The sequence below is a fragment of the Aquarana catesbeiana genome, linkage group LG01 (genome assembly GCF_042186555.1).
Source record: "Aquarana catesbeiana isolate 2022-GZ linkage group LG01, ASM4218655v1, whole genome shotgun sequence".
NCBI lineage: Eukaryota > Metazoa > Chordata > Amphibia > Anura > Ranidae > Aquarana > Aquarana catesbeiana.
In genome coordinates, this window is record NC_133324.1 from 527955780 (window position 1) to 527976640 (window position 20861).

A 20861-nucleotide genomic window follows, 5' to 3' on the forward strand; every position below is an offset into this window, starting at 1 on the left:
TAAAAAAATATATATAATGTGTGGGGGTTCAAAGTAATTTTCTTGCAAAAAAAATAATTTTTTCATGTAATCAAAAAGTGTCAGAAAGGGCTTTGTCTTCAAGTGGTTAGAAGAGTGGGTGATGTGTGACATAAGCTTCTAAATGTTGTGCATAAAATTCTAGGACAGTTCAAACCCCCCCCAAATGACCCCATTTTGGAAACTAGACACCCCAAGCTATTTGCTGAGAGGCATGTCGAGTCCATGGCATATTTTATATTGTGACACAAGTTGTGGGAAAGAGACAATTTTTTTTTTTTTTTTTTTTGCACAAAGTTGTCACTAAATGATATATTGCTCAAACATGCCATGGGAATATGTGAAATTATACCCCAAAATACATTCTGTTGCTTCTCCTGAGTACGGGGATACCACGTGTGAGACTTTTTGGGAGCCTAGCCTCGTACGGGACCCCGAAAACCAAGCACCGCCTTCAGGCTTTCTAAGGGCGTAAATTTTTGATTTCACTCTTCACTGCCTATCACAGTTTCGGAGGCCATGGAATGCCCAGTTGACACAAAACCCCCCCAAATGACCACATTTTGGAAAGTAGACACCCCAAGCTATTTGCTGAGAGGTATACTGAGTATTTTGCAGACCTCACTTTTTGTCACAAAGTTTTGAAAATTGAAAAAAGAAAAAAAAAAAATTTTTTTCTTGTCTTTCTTCATCTTCAAAAACAAATGAGAGCTGCAAAATACTCACCATGCCTCTCAGCAAATAGCTTGGGGTGTCTACTTTCCAAAATGGGGTCATTGGGGGGGGGGGGGGGTTTGTGCCACCTGGGCATTCCATGGCCTTCGAAACTGTGATAGGCAGTTAAGACTGAAATCAAAAATTTACACCCTTAAAAATCCTGAAGGCGGTGATTGGTTTTCGGGGCCCCATACGCGGCTAGGCTCCCAAAAAGTCCCATACTCAGGAGAAGCAGCTAAATGTATTTTGGGGTGCAATTCCACATATGCACATGGCCTGTGTGAGCAATATATCATTTAGTGACAACTTTGTGCAAACAAAAATAAAAAATGTGTCACTTTCCCGCAACTTGTGTCAAAATATAAAATATTCCATGGACTCAACATGCCTCAAAGCAAATAGCTTGGGGTGTCTACTTTCCAAAATGGGGTCATTTGGGGGGGGGGGGGGGGTTGTCATCTGGGCATTTTATGGCCTTCAAAACTGTGATAGGTAGTGAGGAGTAAAATCAAACATTTACGCACTTAGAAATCCTGAAGGCGGTGACTGGTTTTCGGGGCCCCGTACGTGGCTAGGCTCCCAAAGAGTTCTGCACATGTGGGGTGCAATTCCACATATGCCCATGGCCTGTATGAGCAATATATCATTTAGTGACAACTTTTTGTAATTTTTTTTTTTTTTTGTCATTATTCAATCACTTGGGACAAAAAAAAATTATATTCAATGGGCTCAATATGCCTCTCAGCAATTTCCTTGGGGTGTCTACTTTCCAAAATGGGGTCATTTGGGGGGGTTTTGTACTGCCCTGCCATTTTTGCACCTCAAGAAATGACATAGGCAGTCATAAACTAAAAGCTGTGTAAATTCCAGAAAATGTACCCTAGTTTGTAGACGCTATAACTTTTGTGCAAACCAATAAATATACGCTTATTGACATTTTTTTTTTACCAAAGACATGTTGCTGAATACATTTTGGCCTAAATGTATTACTAAAATTGAGTTTTTTGGATTTTTTTTTAGAACAAAAAGTAGAAAATATATCATTTTTTTTTTAAAAATTTTCGGTCTTTTTCCATTTATAGTGCAAAAACTAAAAACCCCAGAGGTGATCAAATACCATCAAAAGAAAGCTCTATTTGTGGGAAGAGAAGGACGCAAATTTCGCTTGGGTACAGCATTGCATGACCGCGCAATTAGCAGTTAAAGCGACGCAGTGCCAAATTAAAAAGTGCTCTTGTCAGGAAGGGGGTAAATCCTTCCAGGGCTGAAGTGGTTAAAAAAAAAAATCTTTCTCAAAATCTTGTGCGGCTTGTGATGGCTCTGTTCTAAGTGGATGTAAACCGTCTCCTATACCCAGTGAAGTGAACAGCCTCAGATGATACACAGAGATTAAATACATCTCCCTACATAGGTTTTACAAATATCTGCAGTCTTTCCCTTTCTATATTCTTTAGAAAGTGCACATCGTGTTGGAAATCTTTCTTCCTGTTTCAGCAGTGGGTGTGGTGTCTGGGCATACACTGTGTGGGAGCTGATTGGAGGAAAGGCACACACCACCCCCCTCCACATAGGCAGAGAAATGAAAAAACATGCAGAACTGTGCTGTGGATAGACAAGCTTTCTGCTTATCTCCCTCCCCGACACATATTTCCAGCTGATTTTATCTCCTTGTCAGAAGTTATCATGCTTATAACAGAGGAACGGAGCAGCAAAAAGACATGGGACTTTGGTGAGAGATATGTAAACACTACAGATATGTGCCTAGGTCAGATTTTATGAATGGAGTTTACATCCACTTTAAGTCTACACACTATTTGACTCTTTTTATTTTTTTATTATTATTATTCTGCTTAGTCCATTCGGTAATTAACTGAAATATAAGTGAACAACAAGGTCCTAAAAAGCCTAACCCCAGGTTTTTTTGTTAGCTTAGGTAGTTTGAGCCCAAACAAACTATTTCCTTTACTAATTTCTGCAGCGGTATAAACTGTATTATCAGCTGCATACAGTATGTGTTCCAGCAGCAGTATGGGGAATTCTGTCCTGTTCCTAGAGCAAACTTGAGCGCTGCTCAGCCATGCACACGAAGTCTTGTATTTTTATGAATTAATGCTAGGTTTTCTCTGATTTGGCTGGATCCAAACAAACTATTTAGGCCCCTTTCAGATGCAGCGGATCCATCCAAGTAGAATCCGCCTGCTCAGCGGGGGATCTCTCCGCTAGGCAGGTGGATGACAGGTCCATGTCTGCTCCACTATGCACAGCGGACACGGACACAGCCCTCTCTCCTCTATCGGGCCGTCGGATGGAAACGAACTGCTGGTCCGTTTCCATCTGATCCATTGGATGGATGCCGAACATATCGCCATACGTCTTTTTTTAGCAGATTTTATCAGATCGGATGCCCGACTGGTGTATGTCCGCTGTCCCCATAGAGAACAATGGACGGTCCGATCAGGCCCGCCTGAAAAACCTGACAGGCGAACCCGATCGGTCCGCTGGTGTAAAAGGCTTTTTCTTTATCAGGTGGTTACCTTTTGTGCTATATTCCTTACTCTTGCACTTGTACCTAAAATCTTTCCTAGGAAAAATATAAGAGCTGCAATTGCTGTTCTTTGTTTTCTTTGGCACTGGTTTTAGTACTTTTTGACTAACGTTGAACAAAGTATGCAGTTCTGGAAAGTTACATAAGCCAGAACTTATCTGCATTCTAGTTCTGGGTCAATGACTATAAAATTATGGAAGTCAGAGTTGCCATTGTAGCTAGACAACTAGCATTTTCAGAAGATGTTCAACTATGGCAGCTTCCATGTTTGTTTCGCAAAATGGGGTCTGTTAAGCCTCGCTATCATTCTGTTATCAGAACCAGTATGAAAGTATCAAATGCTTTTACAAAATCCAGATACTGTGCATTACATGTGTAGCATTTTTAACATCAATATTTAAACCCTAATGGTTAGACATAGTTACATAGTAGGTGAGGTTGAAAAAAGACACACGTCCATCAAGTCCAACCTATGTGTGTGATTATGTGTCAGTATTACATTACATATCCCTGTATGTTGCGGTCATTCAGGTGATTATCTAATAGTTTCTTGAAGCTATCAATGCTCCCCGCTGAGACCACCGCCTGTGGAAGGGAATTCCACATCCTTGCCGCTCTTACAGTAAAGAACCCTCTACGTAGTTTAAGGTTAAACCTCTTTTCTTCTAATTGTAATGAGTGGCCACGAGTCTTATTAAACTCTCTTCTGCAAAAAAGTTGTATCCCTATTGTGGGGTCACCAGTACAGTATTTGTAAATTGAAATCATATCCCCTCTCAAGCGTCTCTTCTCCAGAGAGAATAAGTTCAGCGCTTGCAACCTTTCCTCATAAATAAAAATAAATAAACTGCGCTAAAACAAAAATTATATGTGTTGGGTGAGTTAATAGTGTGACCAAACCCCAACAAAATATAATAAACAAGTCCAGAAAATAAAAGTCCAAATTCCCAAAGTAGTAAGTGTTCAGTATAAGTGTGGATGCTGTTCCAAAATGAGCTATGATTGCTCTTACCAGAAATCCAAAGATATAAGCAGATGGCAAAAAACCCTTGCCAGGGCCTCTGAGGTATTGGACCAATCAGCACCGTCCGTGGTCAGATCAAAATCCCCTCAATAAATGCAGGAGAAAAACAAACACAAGAAAAAACTGGCCATAGTGTAGTATGTTAAATGTTAAACATGGACAAACGAACATACCAATCACCCTGGTGTGCACATAAAAACAACCAAAAAAAAGGGGGGGAGGGAAGTGAAAAAAAACCCCACCACCGTGGCTGTAGATTGTGCTTACCAGATCACGATGATAAACAGATTCTTAGTAGGTTAGGAGCTGACATAAAGCACCTTGATACGTCCTCATTAACCCGAAGTTCACATCGTCAGTAAACCACCCAGAATATAAAAGGTAAACTCTCCATGGTGAAGTACGTTTAAAAACGAATTTAATAAATTAAATATTGCACTCACAGAATAAAAGCACTTATATCACATAAGTATATGTCGCCGGCCGGCATACAGGCATGGAAGCGAAGCTCGTCCTACTTCCTGGTCTCGTGGTAGCGTCGCTGCGTGCGTACCCAGACGCGTTTCGTCATCAAAAGGACGTTCTCAATGGGGACGAGCAACGCAGTGAGCCACCACTAATAAATAAACATCCAAGCCTCGTTCTGAGTTGCGAGCGCGAGGACGCCATCTTAAATATGGGCAAAAGCCTTGATTCTCCCTGAAGCGTGTGGTTAGCTGATATACAAACAATGTCAACAGGAACAAGTTAAAACACCATAATGAATATGGGCAAGTACCATTCAAGATGGCGAGAACGCCATTTTAAATGTGGGCAAAAAGCCCTAATTATCCCTGAAGCGTGTAGTTGGCTAATATGCACACAATATCTACAGAAACCCGTTAAAACACCATAATGGGTATGGGCAAGTGTCCTAACCATTACAACAAACAAACGTGCCCAAAAAAATATATTAACTAACAATTCTACCAAAATGTGGAAGTTTAATATCGTGAAATATTAAACAAAAAATAAAAAATAAAAAATATATATTACCACATACCTAAATGTGAAAAGGTGACCAAACCCCTAGTAGTAAGACTCATAATGAGAAAAAATAGGTATTGTAGGAGTATATTCAAATCTCCAAACAATATAAATAAATATATATAAATAAAAAGTGAAAAAAGAAGAAAATATCAATAAGTAGAATGCATCAAATAATGAACATGGCGTCCTCTAGCGAACATCCCAGAGCGGGTAATTTCACACATATAAACATATAAAAAATAGATAAAAAATACAATAAAATCACCTCATGAGTTATCAATAAATGCGTTCACATCCATGTCAATGTTTAACCCATGGGGTGTATACGTCCTTAACCTATGGATCCAGCTCATCTCAAGCTGGGATATACCCCTAATTAGTGCACTACCCCTCCAATGAGGTCTAAACTTATCTATCCCTAAAAAAAGGGTACCTGAGGGGTCTCTATCGTGCACCAATAAGTAGTGCTTAGACACTGAATGATACCTGAATCCTGTGATAATATTGGTGATGTGTTCGTTAAGTCGCACCTGGAGAGGGCGCTTAGTCCTGCCCACATATTGAAGGCCACACGGGCACTGCAACAAATAAACGACCCTCTCAGTGGTGCAAGTAACGAACTGCTTAATGTTATACGTTTCTCCTGTGCTAGTGGAGGTAAAGAAGGTAGTCCTTCTATGAGAACATGCATTTAGCCTACAAACCCTACACTTTCTGCACTGATAAAAACCGATCAGTTGATCAAAAAATGTTGGTTTAATAATTGGAGGATTTAAAATATTGGGGGCCAACTGATGGCGTACCGAGGGTGCTCCCCTAAAGACGACACGAGGCCTATCTGGCAAGATGTCATTGAGGGTTATGTCACTCTTGATTACATGCCAATGCTTGTATATTAAATTTTTTATATTATGATGCTGTAAAGAAAAGGACGTGACAAAAGGGACCCCTAAATTGAACTGGCCCCTATCAACAGAACTCCTCTCAACAAGCAAATCATCTCTATTGACAAGTTGTACATTCTCAAGAGCCTTAACAAGAGAATCCTTTGAATAACCCTTTTCCAGAAATCTCTCAGTAAGGATTCCAGCCTGTGCATCAAAATCTTTCCTTTCCTCATAACTAAGATCCTCCAGACCCTTAATTAGCTTTGTTGCCCTTCTTTGTACTCGCTCCATTTCCAGTACATCCTTCCTGAGGACTGGTGCCCAGAACTGGACAGCATACTCCAGGTGCGGCCGGACCAGAGTCTTGTAGAGCGGGAGAATTATCGTTTTATCTCTGGAGTTGATCCCCCTTTTAATGCATGCCAATATTCTGTTTGCTTTATTAGCAGCAGCTTGGCATTGCATGCCATTGCTGAGCCTATCATCTACTAGGACCCCCAGGTCCTTTTCCATCCTAGATTCCCCCAGAGGTTCTCCCCCCCAGTGTATAGATTGCATTCATATTTTTGCCACCCAAATGCATTATTTAACATTTTTCTACATTGAACCTCATTTGTCATGTAGTCGCCCACCCCATTAATTTGTTCAGGTCTTTTTGCAAGGTTTCCACATCCTGTGGAGAAGTTATTGCCCTGCTTAGCTTAGTATCGTCTGCAAATACAGAGATTGAACTGTTTATCCCATCCTCCAGGTCGTTTATAAACAAATTAAATAGGATTGGTCCCAGCACAGAACCCTGGGGAACCCCACTACCCACCCCTGACCATTCTGAGTACTCCCCATTTATCACCACCCTCTGAACACACCCTTGTAGCCAGTTTTCAATCCATGTACTCACCCTATGGTCCATGCCAACGGACCTTATTTTGTACAGTAAACATTTATGGGGAACTGTGTCAAATGCTTTTGCAAAATCCAGATACACCACGTCTACGGGCCTTCCTTTATCTAGATGGCAACTCACCTCCTCATAGAAGGTTAATAGATTGGTTTGGCAAGAACGATTCTTCATGAATCCATGCTGATTACTGCTAATGATATCGTTCTTATTACTAAAATCTTGTATATAGTCCCTTATCATCCCCTCCAAGAGTTTACATACTATTGATGTTAGGCTAACTGGTCTGTAACTCCCAGGGATGTTTTTTGGGCCCTTTTTAAATATTGGTGCTACATTGGCTTTTCTCCAATCAGCTGGTACCATTCCAGTCAATAGACTGTCTGTAAAAATTAGGAACAATGGTCTGGCAATCACCTGACTGAGTTCCCGAAGTACCCTCGGATGCAAGCCATCTGGTCCCGGTGATTTATTAATGTTAAGTTTCTCAAGTCTAATTTTAATTCCGTCCTCTGTTAACCATGGAGGTGCTTCCTGTGTTGTGTCATGAGGATAAACACTGCAGTTTTGGTTACTGAAGCCCCCCGATTCACTCGTGAAGACTGAGGAGAAGAATAAATTCAATACCTTTGCCATCTCCCCATCCTTTGTAACCAGATGTCCTTCCTCATTCTTTATGGGGCCAATATGGTCTGTCCTCCCTTTTTTACTGTTTACATACTTAAAGAATTTCTTGGGATTTTTTTTGCTCTCCTCCGCTATGTATCTTTCATGTTCTATCTTAGCCGTCCTAATTGCACCCTTACATTTCTTATTGCATTCTTTATAAAGTCTGAATGCTGAGGATGATCCCTCAACCTTGTACTCAACCTCAACCTTGAACTATAAATAAAGCATGGCTCTATGTAAACTTTAAAAACATCAACTTCAACCAATTGTATTAAGCTTTAACATATTTTACAGGCACTGGAAAAAAAAGGAATCGGTCATCTTGCAGAAAAGGATTTGAAAGAGAGAAATAAGCGGATCCAAGAAGATAATCGCTTAGAGCTGCAGAAAGTGAGTGACAATCCAAATCCATGTACTAGGAGAAAATTGTGGCTATAGGGACACAAATGCTATATTTTTCTTTTATTTTGGACCATGTTTAAAGCGGTAGTAAACCACAGCAAAAAAAAAAAGGGCCCCGAGCAGTTGAAGTCATAATGTGCTCGTATGTACCGCATACTAGCACATTATGAGAGACTTGCCTGAAAACAAAGCCCTCCAGTGGCATGCTGTCACTGCTGTAGGCGCTTCCATCTTCACCCAGGTCCTCTTTCCGGGTTTTCAGGCTTCGGCATTATGAATGGCCAAGCCGCAATGAGGTCACTTCTGCACATGCGTGCAGAAGTCACTGTTTACGGCACAGGCTTTGAAGAAAGGGAACTGTAATGCCGTTCCTGCAGAGAGCATACACCGATGAGGTCAACAGCTGATTCTGAAGTAATTATTTCCTAAACGGTTGCAGATTTAGGAGATATTTACTGTATCTATAGGTAAGCCTTATTAGAGGTCTAAAAGTGGAAGTGTCTCTCGCACTACTGAGAGTAACTAGTAAATGTAGCTAGTGTCAGAAATCAAGTGATAAAATATTATGTCTATTCAGAGGATTATTTTTCATATATATATGAAAAATAATCCTCTGAATTGGTGAATAAAGTGTTAAAACTGCCGTCTTCACAAACTGATGGATCCAGTGTAAGTGATGTTGGATGAATATAGATACTTAAGTGTCCATTATTTTCCTTGGTGTTTCCTGAATAGCCTCTTAGTACTACAGTCTCCCAGAACTCTCACCTTAATTATAGAAGTAAATTGCATCCATAAGTGATCAAAGATCTCCACTATCGTCTATGGGCACTTCTTAAGGGAGTATGCACTGTAGATGGGTTCTCTGGAATTCCTCCAATGGACAAGGTAATCCGCTCAAATATCCCAATTAGTTCAGAAAAAATGCCTCAGTGACAAAGGGAACAAAACAAAGAAGCCTCCAATAGTGTAGTGTGTTATGGGCCAAACAAAATATTTATTAAAATACCTAAGTGGACTCTTACATTTAAAACTTATAAAACAGACAGAGAACAAAATCGGCGTTGTTCAGCGCCTTCTTATGTCACTTCCGGTGTGTGTCTATCCCGGCCAATCCCTACGCGTTACGTCACGTCAGATGAAGTCACGAGACGTGACGTAACACGTAGGGATTGGCCGGGATAGACACACACCGGAAGTGACGTAAGAAGGTGCTGAACAACGCCAATTTTGTTCTCTGTCTGTTTTATATGTTTTAAATGTAAGAGTCAGTCCACTTGGATATTTTAATACATATTTTGTTTGGCCCATAACACACTACACCAGTGTTTCTCAACTCCAGTCCTCAAGGCGCACCAACAGGTCATGTTTTCTGGATTACCACTATTTTGCACAGGTGATTTGATCAGTTTCACTGCCTTAGTAATTAGCACAGCCGTTTCATCTGAGGGAAATCTTGAAAACATGACCTGTTGGTGCGCCTTGAGGACTGGAGTTGAGAAACATTGCACTACACTATTGGAGGCTTCTTTGTTTTGTTCCCTTTGTCACTGAGGCATTTTTTCTGAACTAATTGGGATATTTGAGAAGATTACCTTGTCCATTAGAGGAATTCCTGAGAACCCATCTACCCATACTCCCTTAAGAAGTGCCCATAGACGATAGTGGAGATCTTTGATCACTTATGGATGCAATTTACTTCTATAATTAAGGTGAGAGTTCTGGGAGACTGTAGTACTAAGAGGCTATTCAGGAAACACCTAGGAACATACATGGACACTTTTAAGTATCTATATTCATCCAACATCACTTACATTGGATACATCAGTCTGTGAAGACGGCAGAAGTTTTAACACTTTATTCACCAATTCAGAGGACTATTTATATATATATATATATATATATATATATATATATATATATATATATATATATATATATATATATATATTTATATATTTATTATTTTTGTGGGGTTTATTCACTTTCATGTTGTTTTTATTTTTGTGATGGATTATTATTTCACGTGATCTCAGGAAGATTTTGGACACTCCATTGCAATTTTTGGACACTTTATTGCAAATTTTGCACATTGTTTAATATATTCACTATTTTCACTCCACATGGAGTTATTCCTTTTTAGTGTCGTCGTTGGTTATCCTATCACAGTGTTTTTTATAGTGATATTTACTTTATTATTTGTGCAAGATCACTTTATACAGATTAAGCCTTATTATAGGCTTACCCATAGGTAAAAGTCAACCAAGGGAGTTTACTTCCACTTTAATTGTGGTCCTATGTTAGCTGCGGAACAGATCTGAAATGGGACTTTCTTAATCGTACATTACAGGACACTGGATTTTTGTCTTAGACCATGGGTTATGCTACCACCTGGTAATTTAAACTGTAAGGCCTGCCCAGTATAATACACTAAAATATATGCCGGACCCTCAAGGTGCTGCCTACCTAATCAATATGTCAAAAGGGGTGAACCAATACTAACATATGGGGATTGGATACCCTCAAAAACAGATTACAAATGACAAAATGAAGGGACAAAAGGCAAAAGGGGGAGAAGGAGAGGATGGGAGCTCACAGTATAGAGATTGAATGACAAACTTGAAATAAAAACCTGTAATAGCTCAACCAACCCTGTGGTAGCACATATCTATGGAACTTCACTCACCATACAAACATGATTAGCAAAAAAGATTTATTGGTGTCAAAATTAAGAAAAAGACATTAAAAAACATCATACATACATTAGCATTGAAGCTATAAACACAGAAGGACCATCTCTGTACAGGTGATGCAATTCCACCCAAGTTGCAGGAGTTGTAAAAATGCTGTAATATAGCTGGGATGATATCCCCCAGGTCTAAACGACTTATGAAGAGTGACCCAAGTGATAAATCAAGGTTGAACTGATATTCAAAAGGGGAGGATGAATGAAGTCAAACCACAAAAATGAAAGCTATGAGATATCGATGGTTCTCCCGATCTGCATTGGAAAAACTTTGGACAAGTAGATGATTGTATTAGGGTGGAAGGTAGCTGTGAAGAAATGGGGAAGTATTGCTGGGTAGCAGTGGTCAAGAGGAGGTGTGCAAGTGGAATGGTAATACATATAAGTGTCCAATAAAATGATGTATGGCTCACTGGAACCATAAAAACATGGTCCTCTTGACTTCCCTCTCACTGTACCAATCAGAGTCCCTATAAAGGCTCGCTCTCACACCCCAAATAAAATGGCAAATTGAAGAGGTAATCCTTTCCAGAAAGCACTAGTCCTTTCCCAAGAATGGTAAATGTATTGATACTTATCAGCTTGTGATCAAGTCCACAGTTCCAGGATCCCGGGGTAAGTTCCCCCCTTGTCTTTTGAAAACGGCAGTCTTGAAAAGTATGTAAAACCATATATGGGTCAAAAGCATGTAGTCTATAGATGGGCCGTGCTGGCCTGACCTGTTTCAACGATCTTTGTCGGCTGTGTCAGAGGCTGGTTGCCAATGCGATCCCCTCAGCCTGTGTAGTATCCAGGCTTTAAATTGACGCCAACACATGTGTCCGTGTGTGTCCCGCCCTGCTTCCTGTTCGCATATCACACCCCTCCACATACATCATAACAGTCTCTTCCTCCCCCAACGTTAAAGAGGAAGGGGAGGGGTGAGTGCGAAAGACGTGGAGCAAAGCACTGCTAATTCCTCCCTAATACATTTTAGTCCCCCCCTACAGGAATATTAGAAGTAAGTAGCACAACTTTTAGTAAAGTCCACATATTAAGCTCAGTAGGAAAACCATAACGTGGCGATGGTGATACTTTTCTTATACAGTTGACATCCACAAAAAATGTATATACAGTGCCTTGCATAAGTATTCACCCCCTTGGCTTTTTACCTATTTTACAGCCTTTAGTTTAATGTTTTTTTTAATCTGAATTATATGTGAGGGATCAGAACACAATAGTCTAGGTTGGTGAAGTAAAATTAGAAAAATTTATACTTAAAACTATTTTTCAGAAATAAAAAAACTGATAATTGGCATGTGCGTATATATTCAACCCTTTTGTTAGGAAGCCCATAAAAAGATCTGGTGCCACCAATTACCTTAAGAAGTCATATAATTAGTGAAATGATGTCGACCTGTGTGCAATCTAAGTGTCACATGATCAGTAATTACATATACACACTTTTTTGAAAGGCCCCAGAGGCTGCAACACCTAAGCAAGAGGCACCACTAACCAAACACTGCCATAAAGACCAGGAACTCTCCAAACAAGTAAGGGACAGTGTTCTTGAGAAGTATAAGTCAGGGTTAGGTTATACAAAAAATATCCAAATCTTTGATGATCCCTAGGAGCACCTGTTAGGTACCTGGTAGTTGAGCCCGACTTGTAGGAGAAGACCCCTCTTAAAACACTCGTTAAGGAGCCACTGGAGTGGGAACAGTGGTCTCGTGAGCACAGTGGGTAGGAGTGCCTGATTTTAAGTTGCTGCGGCCGGCTCCGGAAATAAGTAGAGATCCTCCAGCGATGGCTGGCCTGCAGATGACGACAGGCAGAAGAGGATCAGCAAGCTGAAAGGCCAGAGATGCAGGAACAGCGGCACCTGGAGCTGGATGAGAAGGCCGGGAATACAGCAACACCAGGCAATAGGCAGAAGGCAGAGTCAGACAGTCTGGGTTGGCAGGAGATCAGGCAGATAAGTTCAAATGGGCAAACAGCAGAGTAGTCAGACAAGCAGGAGTTCAGCAACGGGTCACAGCAGAGATAGGCAGAGTCAGGCAGACCGGGTAGGATTGGAGATGGTAGAAGAGTCAGACGAAGCCGGGTCGGATATAACAGCAAACATTCAGCAACAGAGCAACAGATACAGGAACACGGGTACAGAGCTGCAGACGAACAGCACCGCATGAGTGCAGCTGTAGCATTCTTAAAGGCTCCTTGGCGCCAGACAGCGCTAGCGCGCGCGCCTGGGGAACGTGCCGGTGCACACCAGTAGGCAAATTCTGTTTCATAATTCTGGAAAAACCCTGCGTGCGCATGCGCGCACGCATATTCCCCTGAACTGTACCAGCACGTCCCTGACAGCACCATCAAATCTATCATAACCAAATGGAAATAACATGGCACAACAGCAAACCTGCCAAGAGACGGCCTCACACCAAAACTCACGGACAGGGCAAGGAGGGCATTAATCAGAGAGGCATCACAGAGAACTAAGGTAACACTGGAGGAGCTGTAGAGTTCCACAGAAGAGACTGGAGTATCTGTACATAGGACGACAATAAGCCATACGCTCCATAGAGTTGGGCTTTATGGCAGAGTGGCCAGAAGAAAGCCATTACTTTCAGCAAAAAACAAAATATCACGTTTTGAGTTTGCGAAAAGGCATGTGTGAGACTCCCAAAATGTATAGAGGAAGGTGCTCTGGTCTGAGACTAAAATTGAACTTTTTGGCAATCAAAGAAAACGCTATGTCTGGCGCAAACCCAACACATCACATCACCCGAGGAACACCATCCCAACAGTAAAACATGGTGGTGGCAGCATCATGCTGTGGGGATGTTTTTCAGCAGTCGGGACTGGGAAACTGGTCAGAGTTGAGGGAAAGATGGATGGTGCTAAATACAGGGATATTCTTGAGCAAAACCTGTACCACTCTGTGTGTGATTTGAGGCTAGGACAGAGGGTCACCATTCAGCAGGACAATGACCCCCAAACACACTGCTAAAGCAACACTTGTGTGGTTTAAGGGGAAACATGTAACTGTGTTTGGAATGGCCTAGTCAAAGACCTCAATCCAATAGAAAATCTGTGGTCAGACAAAGATTGCTGTTCACAAGCGCAAACCATCCAATTTGAAGGAGCTGGAGCAGTTTTGCAAGGAGAAATGGGCAAAAATCCCAGTGGTAAGATGTGGCAAGCTCATAGAGACTTATCGAAAGCGACTTGGAGCTGTGATAGCCGCAGAAGGTGGCTCTACAAAGTATTGACTTTAGGGGGGTGAATAGTTATGCACGTTGACTTTTTCTGTTATTTTGTCCTATTTGTTTTGCTTCACAATTAAAAAAAAAAAAAAAAAAACCTCTTCAAAGTTGTGGGCATGTTCTGTAAATTAAATGATGCACACTATAAATTAAGTTCCATGAGGGAAAAAAAAAAAAAAACACTTTAAAAAAGTTATGCATTGAAAATAATACACAATAGTCAGTATTGTTGCCTCGGCAGCACTGAATGCACCCCTGTCTGAGAATCATCCAAGAAAAGGGACAAAACTTAAACTGTCATTCAAAGCAGGAGACTTGGTAGCCTCCAACTCCCATATCCAACGCGACTCACGTTGGAGAACAATCTGGTCAAAGTTCCCCCCCCCCTTCTGTCCTGGGTGATCACTTCAAGGACCCAACACTTAAAGTGGGGTTCCACCCAAAAAACAAAAATACCTGTAAAAATTCTAAACAAAAAAACATTTGGATATTTTTTTTTTTTCACTTGCCTCTAAATGCCTGTTGCTAGGTGGTCCCTCGTAGTCTGCCTGTTCCTTTGCCTGGGCTGGTGACATCACTTCCCCCCAGGCACAGGAAGGGCTCCGCTCTGCTCCCTCCCTCCTGTCAATCATCTGGGACCCATTACAGGTCCCAGGTAATTGAGCGGCCAATCACGGCACGCGGCGCCGCTCGCGCATGCGCAGTGGGTGCCAGGCTGTGAAGCCACAGCCCGGCGCCCACAGTTGAAATGCCGACGAGCGGAGGGGGGGGACGATCGGGGCTTCGATCCCCCGCATCGCTGGACCCAGGGACAGGTAAGTGTCCAATTAAAAGTCAGCAGCTGCAGTATTTGTAGCTGCTGACTTTTAATTTTTTTTTTTTTTGACGGCCCCCCTGGGTGGAACTCCTCTTTAAGGCAACGGGGATCCCTATCGTGTTTGAGACATAAATGTCTAGCTACAGGGGCCTTCAGATGGTATATGTCTACTTCATAAATGTGTTCCTAAAACTACTTACATACGGCTCAAGCCTGAAGCCACGCTGCAGCCCTCTCCCATCTCAACATAACTCTCCACATCAGGGGTGAGTGACTCTCTGCCTGCTGTGTTCCACACTCAGGTTGACTACCCTACATGCTCTGAAGACTAATTCTCCAGGCCCTCCTTGAGGGGAGCCTTCTCTGGCTGAAATCATGCTAGCTATAAAAGACTGCAAGGCCTCCCTTACAGTTCAGATGGAAAGCATCTATATTGATTTTTCCCTATTGAAGCAAGATGTGCAAAACTTGAGGGAGCAAACGGGGGGGGGTGTAGAATGTATCGGCTCCCTGGAGGACACCGTACACCCCTTAGCTGCCACTGTATGTACGGCTGCTGATGACCTGGTGTCCCTCAGCCAAAATGGAGGACTTAGAGAACCGTTCTCTGCTTTGTGGGGTTCCCTGAGCATTCAGAGGGGGCCTGTCCCCTGAAAGGTTCCTTCTATCCTGGATGCGAGATGTTTTTGGGATAGAAGTGATGTCCTTTAGTGATTGAGCGAGTACAGTACATCACACCCCCCCATGTCCTCCCTTGGGGGCCCCCCCCAAGATCCCTGATTGCAAAAATCCTCAATTTTCAAGACCGTCACTATCCTGCGCCTTGCTAGAGAAAAGGGCCCACTCAAGTTTAATGGTAAAAATAAAGTCATATATCCGGATTTCTCTGCTGAAGTTCAACGCCAGCGCATATCCTTTGCTGCGGTGAAAGGCCGCCTCTGCGCTGAGGGCCTGCCATATGCGATACTCTTCCCTGCTAAGCTGCGGATCATCCATGATGGTAAAGCTCACTTCTGCACTTGTCCAAAGGATGCTATTGCCTGGATAGATGCTCGTTTAGGGAAACAACTTAGACAACGCGGCAACTGATACTGTACTCAGTAGATTTTCTTCCTCTGCATCACTACTCATCTCTCCTGAAGCAAGCTTGAGCACCTGTGGGTCACCTTATCCTTCTTTTTGCCTCCTACACTCCATTGCTACAGATGACCTGAGGACTGCACCCACCCCTTCTTTCCCTTTTTTGCTGCCATCTGTAACCTGTGTGACGGAACTGTCTGATGCCATCATAGGCTATAACACCTGTCCTAATCGGCGGGCAACCCCTGCCTTGCCTTATATGACTACCACTGTTTGTCCCTTCTTTTACAGGTTGCTGTTATATCCTGCCGGATGGAACCTTCGCCCTTAGAGAGCCTTTCTGGACCCACTACCTTCCCCACTTCAGTAGGTGGCGAGGCCACAGGTTTTTGTCTTCTTGTTTAGGGAACCAAAGCTCACTATATTTGGGATGGTTAAGCAGGGTAGGGGGGAAAGGGACTTTGGCTTTTTTTTTCTTGTTTTCTTTTTTGGCCCCCATCACGTTTTAGTTGAGACCGGCTGGACTTCTAGGTATTTTTTCTGTTGCTGTTTTTTATGCTCCTATTGTAGATTAATTTTTGTTGCTACAGTGCATTTATTCCGGTGTGTCTTTTGTGCAATGTTTTATTTTTTTTTATCATTTAAAGTTTTATTGAAAGAAGTAAAAGAGAAACATAGTGCACAGTGCGCAAATCGCAGATGCAACTGCATAGTTCAGTTTCCATACAGATCATTAAGGCATAAGGTAGCTAACATGCAAATGCTAGTTAATTTTAGCTTATGGAATGTACTAGCTAATCAATTCAAGCAAGGTTAAACATTTTGTTTTAACTAAATATATCTTCAACAGATGCATTGAGAAGATGTTTTGTCAGGGAATGTTTATAGCGCTTAAAAGAGAAATTGGTCACGTGTAGCAAGCAACAGGCTGCATTTAGCTCTATTTTAGTCTCAGTAATTTTTTAATTAGTCTTCGCACTTTGTTCCAGAAGGGTTCAATCTTGGAACAATGCCACCAGATGTGAGCCAGAGACCCCCTTCCCGACAGGCATCTCCAGCACATATCCGATTTCTGTGGATCCCATTTGTGCATTTTGTCAGGAGTATTATACCAGTGTGTCAATAACTTATAGCTTGTTTATTGAAGTTCTGTGCTAATAGAGCATTTGTGTGCTAATATGCAGGCATACCTCCATTGTTTATCCGTTATTTCTTCCTTTAGTTCCTCCGACCATCTCCTCCTGTGTCCGCTCACCTCCACGGTCCCCGCATGTCTCATCCAAGAGTAGCCAACTGAAGTAGCCCTATCAAGTGGCCTCCCCTCCCTGCACACCGACTCCAAGGCTGTCAGGAGCCTATGTAATTGTTGGGAGTTTTTAAATTTGCCTATATAGCTCCTTATTTGAAAGTCCATTGCCGCATATGTGGTAAACCTTTTTCAGACTTAAGTTTTGACCAATCTCTGAATTTATCTTCTATGTAACAGTCACCAGCCAGCAGAGGAATGTTCTGCAGCGACAGTTGGAGTGTCGGGTTGTGCATGCCTGGTACAAAGTCAGGATTATCTGTCAGTGGTGTCAGGGGGCTTAGTGAGGTAGTAAGTTCTCTTTGTTTAGCTAGTATGCTAATGATTCTCAAAGTTGTGCCAGTGAGCGGGTGTTTGCGTAGGCTATGTGGGTAACTGTTCAAGGCAACCCATGGTGAGAACTTAAGTGAGCATGTGGACAGATCTGTCTCCAAAGCAACCCAATCTTTCATGTGGTCATGGCAATGCCAGTCGATTACTCTCGCTATATGTGATGCATAATAGTAGTGTTGGAAGTTCGGCAAGTTAATTCCTCCTAAGTCTTTGGGTTTTGTTAGTGTAGCTAATTTGATTCTTGGTTTTTTATGGTGCCACAGAAATTTCAAAATCATAGAGTTTAGGGCTCTAAAGATTTTCTGGGGGACTTCAATCGGCAGCGTGCGTATTAGGTACATAAATTTGGGCAGTATCACCATTTTTACTATTGCTGCTCAACCAAACCATGAAAAGAACCCCTCATTCCATTTTGTAAGATCTTCCCTGCATCCCTTAAGGAAGGGCGTGAAATTTCTCTCAAAGGTAGAGTGTAGCTGCGGGGTGAGCCAGGTCCCTAGATATTTCAATGTAATAGGATCCCATCTAAATGAAGAGTTGGTTTTGGTCAAAGTGAGCAGTCTATCTGGAAGAGAAATGTTTAGGGCCTCAGATTTCGTGTAATTTATTTTTAAGTTGGATATGTACCCATAATGAGCGAATTCTTGTAAAAGGTTGGGGAGAGTTATCGTCGGGTTTGTTAGAAAAAATAAAAGGTTGTCGGCGTAGGCTGCTACCTTATATTCTCTGTCTTTGATCTGGAATCCATGAATTGTTGTGTTATTTTGGACTGACCTGATAAAAGGTTCCAGGGAAAGAATAAATAACAGGGGCGATAGGGGACAGCCCTGTCTAGTCACATTAGTGATATGGACTTTTTTAGAAAGGATGCCGTTTATTTTCAGCTCTGCTGAGGGGTTTTGATAAAGTGGAGAGATCCATGGCAACACATGCGGACCCAAGCCTATTCGTCCACACACTGCCAACATGAAATCCCACGCTACTCGATCGAAGGCCTTCTCCGCATCAGTTGATAGGAGAAAACCCTTGATCTTTCGCAGTTTCGCTGCATGGATAAGTAAAAGTGCCTTAGTAACGTTATCTTTGGCCTCTCTGCCCGGCATGAAGCCCGCTTGCTCCATACCAATCAGTTTCGGCAGCAATGGTCACATCCGCAGATCGAGTACTTTTGCAAACAATTTGACATCTAGATTCAATAGGGAGATGGGTCAGTAGCTGGCGCAATCCCCGGGGTCCTTGCCTGTCTTTGGTATAACCGTAATGTGTGCTGAAAGTAGGCCCGGGGTTACTGCTCTCGGTGTGGATAGAGTATTTAAGGCATCTTTTAGGGGGTTAGTTAAAATGTCCATAAAGGTCTTATAGTAGGTGGCTGAAAACCCATCTGGCCCCAGACTTTTACCCGATTTGAGTTGTTTGATGGCTTGTTTAAGTTCAGATGAATAGATTGGAGTTTCTAATAGTTCTATGTCAGATTTTGATAGAGTTGGGAGTCCACTTTTTGTTATGTAGTCCTGAATGATTTGTGTTCTATCTCCTGTCATTTGTGGTTGCTTATGTTGCAGAGGCAGGTTGTATAGCTTTGTGTAAAAGTTATGAAAGTGATTGGCTATCGCCTCTGACGCAATGTCTAGCTTCCCCTCCGTGTTTCTAATGCCGGCAATGTTGTTGGTAGAATTATGTTCTCTCAGAGCTCTCGCCAAGAACCTACCCTCCTTGTCTCCTGACTCATAATAAATTTGTTTCTTGAAAAATAGCATCCGTTTAGCTCTAGAATCAAGCAACTGTTGCAAATCCTTTCTAGCATCTAATAGGCTCTTGGCTGAAGCTACAGAGAGGAATTGTTTATGTAGTAATTCTAAGGTTCCAATTTGGGTGATCAATTTCTTTATTTTAGCGTCTCTCTCTTTTTTACGTCTGGAGCCCAATTCTGTCAGTGTCCCACGGATGGTACATTTGTGTGCTTCCCATACCATCAATGGATCCGCCTCAGGGGTGATATTGTGTTTAAGGAATTCTGTCAAATTGTTAGTGATCGTGGGGAGGAGCGATTGGTCAGTCAGCAGTGAAGCATTTAATCTCCATGTCGGTTGCTGTTGTGTAGTGTTCTGGAGGTCCATAGAGATGGAAATCGGGGAATGGTCCGAAATCGTCTGAATGCCTATGCGTGCATCAGTCAGTTTTGAAAGATCTCTTTGTGAGATGAATAGACAGTCCAGTCATGCGTATCTATCATGTGGGATTGAGAAGTGAGTATAATCCCTTCCCTCTGGATTGAGAAAGCGCCAGGAGTCCACCAACTGTAGTGTCTGTAAGAGTGACTTAAGTTTTTTAAGTATTTTGTAAGTAATACAAGTCCTGCCATTGGAAGTATCAAGGAGGGGGTTCAAAGGAACATTGAAGTCCCCACCCAATATCAGGCAGCCGGTAGCAAACTCCTGTACTCTTCCCACAACATATTGACAAAATGTGATGTGAGCCTTGTTAGGGAAGTATATGTTAGCCAAGGTTATGGGAGTGCCTCTATATGAGCCCTTCAAGAATATGAATCTTCCCTCTGGGTCACACATTTGTTCAGATAACTCAAAGGGTACATCTCTGCCTATGAATATAGAGACACCCTTGGACCTAGAGTCAGCATTCGTGGCATGGAAAGCTCTTGGGAAGTGTAAATTTGTGAGTCTTGGTATGTGGTGCGTCTTAAAATGGGTCTCTTGGAGAAATACGAACTGTGGCTTACCTTTTTTTTAAGTTCCTTCAGAAGGGTAGAGCGGCGCTCAGGGATGTTTAGGCCTCTAATATTGTGTGAAATCACTAGGGGGCGATGTCCCAGGGATGAGTAAACCATGGCAGCGTGTCAGGAGGAGATGCTCGGAGGTTTGAACTGTAGAGATAAAATTGTTATATGGAAATTAGTATCTATGACCAGTGTCAAAAACAGCAACCCTATAGTAATCTTAACCGGTACCTTAGGGAGAGTAAGGGCAAAGAGAGTGGCCAAAAGAGAAAGGAGTCAGAAAAAGGAAAAGCAAGAGGAAAGGAACACTTGTTTAAAGTAGCTGGAGAATATCACTTTGGTAGTCCTCTCTCCAGAGAGATCACCTACTCCTCCAAGAGAGAGGCACTACCCAATGAACTGTAGCTATTCCCC

General features: G+C 42.2%; 1 protein-coding gene across 1 annotated transcript in view; it reads left to right on the plus strand.

Annotated features, from left to right (window-relative positions):
* CACTIN (cactin, spliceosome C complex subunit) overlaps positions 1 to 20861 on the plus strand; it is a 491157-nt gene that overhangs the window by 120424 nt on the left and 349872 nt on the right. Inside the window, exon 3 of the mRNA XM_073594704.1 lies at positions 8082 to 8177. Within this exon, the coding sequence (XP_073450805.1) occupies positions 8082 to 8177 (96 nt within the window). The remainder of the gene's footprint in view (positions 1 to 8081; positions 8178 to 20861) is intronic.